The sequence below is a fragment of the Amphimedon queenslandica genome, unplaced genomic scaffold (assembly GCF_000090795.2).
Source record: "Amphimedon queenslandica unplaced genomic scaffold, v1.1 AMPQUscaffold_9834_Cont17952, whole genome shotgun sequence".
Lineage (NCBI taxonomy): Eukaryota > Metazoa > Porifera > Demospongiae > Haplosclerida > Niphatidae > Amphimedon > Amphimedon queenslandica.
In genome coordinates this window covers 1-4,403 of record NW_003549894.1, presented here as the reverse complement: position 1 = coordinate 4,403, position 4,403 = coordinate 1, and the positions used below count along the sequence as shown (strand labels likewise).

General features: G+C 31.8%; 1 protein-coding gene and 1 long non-coding RNA gene across 2 annotated transcripts; one reads left to right on the top strand and one right to left on the bottom strand.

The window, feature by feature from the left end:
• Positions 1-236: 236 nt before the first annotated feature.
• LOC109590571 (delta-like protein A) lies at positions 237-1,026 on the top strand (the record flags this gene model as incomplete). Its single annotated transcript, XM_020006472.1, has 4 exons — positions 237-357; positions 408-503; positions 590-697; positions 749-1,026. Coding segments are annotated over 4 exons (603 nt in total), but the record flags the coding sequence as incomplete, so codon positions are not given.
• Positions 1,027-3,822: 2,796 nt separating this feature from the next.
• LOC109590572 (uncharacterized) lies at positions 3,823-4,336 on the bottom strand. The gene is made up of 2 exons (XR_002189382.1): positions 4,299-4,336; positions 3,823-4,249 (listed from the first exon to the last, which is right to left on the bottom strand). It is a non-coding gene; the product is annotated as an uncharacterized LOC109590572 (long non-coding RNA).
• Between the last annotated feature and the right edge of the window lie 67 nt (positions 4,337-4,403).

Sequence of the window (4,403 nt, the reverse complement as noted above, 5' to 3'; positions counted from 1 at the left end):
GTAGCTGGAATACTTTTTATAGACCAGAATACACTCCATTGTTTGAAGCAAAGTTTAATGACCCAAAACTAGAAAAAAAAGCAATAAAGGTTATCTTACAATGACATTCTTGTTGTCTTTGCCAGCATTTAGCTTGAGCAAGGACTATGTAGTTAAGTGTAGTGTCTGTCTGCAATTTTTGTTACTGAACTGTTACTTTGAGGTTTGCAATTTTATTATTTATTGTTTGTATGTAGTTGTGTGGTGATGACAAGTTGTGCTTGTTTGATGTTGCTGCTACTGGTGACTTAAGTATTGGAGAGGCTACAAAAGAAGTTGAAGAAGACCTACAAATTTTAGAAGAAATACTTCAACCAAGTAAAAATATTAAATGTAAATAAAGTTTAGTTTCTTCTAACCTTTTAAAGCTGTTTGTGATCCTCAATGTGTGAATGGAGCATGTGTTGGTAACAATAGTTGCTTCTGTTCTGAAGGATATCAAGGAATAGCTTGTAATCAACCAGGTAGTAGATCTAATTGAATAATTACAATGTATATATTACTTGACTTGTGGACATATTGAGATCATTAACACTAATGTTATTTCTAGTACTTAATGAATGTGAAGAGAACATTTGTGTGAATGGAGGCACTTGTAGTTTGATTGCTGGAGACACTGTATGCAGTTGTTTAGATCGATATACAGGAATTAATTGTGGTATAATTTATAGTGAATAAATCATTGTGTATTTTTACTTTTTAATTGTAGAGGATTTAATTTCAAGCCCAACATCTTCTCCTTCTCTGACACCATCATCAGCCTCATTGTCTGTGCTTCTTGTGATAGTTTTTGTTGCTTTGACTGTTATTATTGTAGTGATTGTTCTTATACTGGTGGCAATATTCTGCATACAAAAAAAGAAAAGAGATCTGAAGAATCCTTCTCAGCTCCAATCAACAAATCCTTTTTATAATGATGATCCCGAAGGCGACACTGAAGCATATGAATTGGATTGGCATTCGAAGGACAAAAAAAATGAAAATTAATTGCTGATAGAATAATAATTATTTTGCTACAAAATGATTGTCATGTCTTGTATGTAGTTTAGTATGTAGTATGTAGTTTAGTTTATTTTGCAACATTTGAAAATTTTAGTTATAAAGTTAGGCTAGTAAAAAATATTGAAAAAATATTTAACTGACCTGCCTATGGTGAAACTGTGCTTCTGAACCAGTGAACTTAATTTCTCAGGCTAATACTAATTGGAAGTATTTCTTATAACAAGGTAAACCAAGATTTATTAAAACTAGAAGTGGCACTTGCTCCAGTTGAGTCATTATTTTTCAAACAATTGAGACAATGATTGGAAAAGGTATTTCGGTAAGGATTAAAACTTTGTTCAAAGTTAAAGTACAGGGGCCTTGGCCAAATTTTTCTTAAATTTGCTGAAATGAAGTCCTTGATTTAAAATTTTTTCTAATACGCATACATAATGATTCTCATGTTGTGTAGAAACTTTAGGCTAATTCTGGTCAAATTGAAATTTTTGAATTTGCTCAAATATTCAACATAAGTCCTTGTACTACAGTACCGGAACTTTGGCCAAATTTTGCTACAAATGGCTCAGAAAAATTTTTCAATATCAATAATGTTTTAAATACACTTATGTACATGTTTTCATGTTGTGTAAAAGCTTTGAAAGATTTTAGTAAAATTTGAATTTTATAATAAATTTTTATAGTGGCTTCAAAATTTGTCAATAGTCCTATAGGTAGTCTACTTTGGCCAAATTTCACTAAAACTGGCATGGAAAAAATTTTTCATTTAATAATTATTTTCTGATAATCATTTAGCTGGTATGTGATAAGGACTCTTTGAAGTCAGAATTAGCTAAAACTTTCTACATAGCATAAGGACATCAATATGTATCAGAAAATGTCATAAAAATTTGGGGTAATTTCGGAGCAATTTTTTGGGAAAAAACATGGGCTATTATAGTACAGGGTATACTTTTTAAATTTTTGCCATTTTAAAAATGGCTATAACTTGAAAAATTGAAGTCGGAATCGGCTCAAACTTTCTACATAGCATAAGGACATCAATATCTACTAGAAAATGTAATAAAAATTTGGGGTGATTTTTTAGCCATTTTTTGCAAAAAAGCATGGGCTATAGTACAGAGTAATTTTCAGATTTTGGCTAATTTTTAAAAATGGCCATAACTCAAAAAATTGAAGTTGGAATCAGCTCAAACTTTCTACACATTATAAGGACATCAATATATATCAGAAAATGTAATAAAAATTTGGGGTAATTTTTTTAGCCATTTTTCGGAAAAAAAGCATGGGCTATAGTACAGGGTAATTTTCAGATTTTTGCCAATTTTAAAAATAGCTATAGCTTGAAAAATTGAAGTCAGAATTGGCTCAAACTTTCTACTTAGCATAAGGACATCAATATCTATCAAAAAATGTAATAAAAATTTGGGGTAATTTTTAGCCATTTTTTGCAAAAAAAGCATGGGCTATAGTACAGGATATTAATTTTTTCAAATTTTGGCCATTTTTAAAAATGGCCATAACTTGAAAAATTGAAGTCAGAATTGGCTGAAACTTTCTACATAGCATAAGGACATCAATATGTATCAGAAAATATAACAAAAATTTGGGGTGATTTTGGAGGCATTTTTTGGGAAAAAGCATGGGCTATAGACAGGATATTTTTTCAAATTTTGGCCATTTTTAAATATGGCTATAACTTGAAAAATTGAAGTCGCAATCAGCTCAAACTTTCTACATAGCATAAGGACATCAATGTCTACCAGAAAATGTAATAAAAATTTGGGGTGATTTCGGAGGCATTTTTTGGGAAAAAGCATGGGCTATAGACAGGGTATTTTTCAAATTTTGGCCATTTTTTAAAATGGCCATAACTTGAAAAATTGAAGTCGGAATTGGCTGAAACTTTCTACATAGCATAAAGATGTGAATAAAGTCAATAAACACAAAAAAATATTTGCTATATTACCATGGTAAAGTAGGTATATAAACCATCATTCTTAATCCAGTTGATTTCTCTCATAGCAGTGATGACTTTATGCAGTGTACATGTATATACATGTTTGCTGCATGAGAAAGGGAATAAAATAATAAAATAAAATAACACAAACCGTAAGAAGTACAGAAAGTATTAAGTTTTTCTTTCCCTCTTGGTTTTTAATTCAATCTCCTCTATTCTCCTCTTTCTCTTTCCTTTTTCTCTCTCTCTTTTTCTATATCAATTAGACTTCAACATAGGGCCCTGTCACTGGGTATTCTTTAAATCTTAACCACATAAAATAGCAATGATAAGCACACAGTATGGTATACTGGTATGTGTAAAAGGAAATAATAATGAGTTGAAGTTTTACATGAGTTTTACTCTTGTCTTTGGTTGATGCCAAGAAATCATGAATCCTTTACACCATTATACTGAGAAGATAAAATAGTAAGGATTAAAATTAAATTGCTTTTTTGATGCTTACAAGTATATAGCTTTTACTTGAGCAAGTCTAAAAAACAAGAAAGATAAAGACAACAAAGCACAAAATGTACATGTACATGCACATCTTAATGCACACAATTAATGATTTTACCTGTCCCTAATCAAAACTCACTGCCAGTCCCTGGGAAAGTGCTGAGAGATGTCTCTGAGGTCTTTATTTCCCTGGAGGTAAGCCCTATACCTGTCTCTTGGTGCCAAGTTGGTGGTACAGGCTCCTATTCTATCTGGTTTCTGCATTGCTTGTCTCTGCTGATTATTATAAAATCCAGGAACATCCCAACACACCCAAGCATTACAAATTAATCAAATTTTCAAGCATTTTGAACAAAACAAGCATTAAAATATACATGCATTAAACATCAATATCAATATTAAAATCAAATCCCAGTTCATTCCTAAGAGCTTCAATCCAGTCCTCACCTAAAGTTTCAGCTGCATCAGCATAACTGCCTCTTACAGCAATGAATGAATTCAAAAACTTTTGACAGTGCTCCTCTACTTTAGGCAACGTTCTCTTAAAACTAAGACTAGCCTTAAACTCATCAATGCACTCTTGCATCAAAGGAGCCTCTTTAACTGCATTATTGACCAGACAAACTGTGTAAAGCTGGTTAGCAAGTTCAGAAAGACCTTTCTTAGGCAAAGAATTGAGATCAGCATAATGAGATACAAGAACATCATTGATCACTCTCTTGGCTTTATTGACATCAACAGTAGCTGATGGACCTAATAGAGGTGAAAGGTCAGTATATACACACACAGTATTATCACTTACTAGCTCCTCCAGTGGATGATACTGACGTTGATTCATGTACTACGATAGAGGAGGAGGTAGTAGGATCTGATTAATATTAAATAAATAAACAATTTTAAATCATTT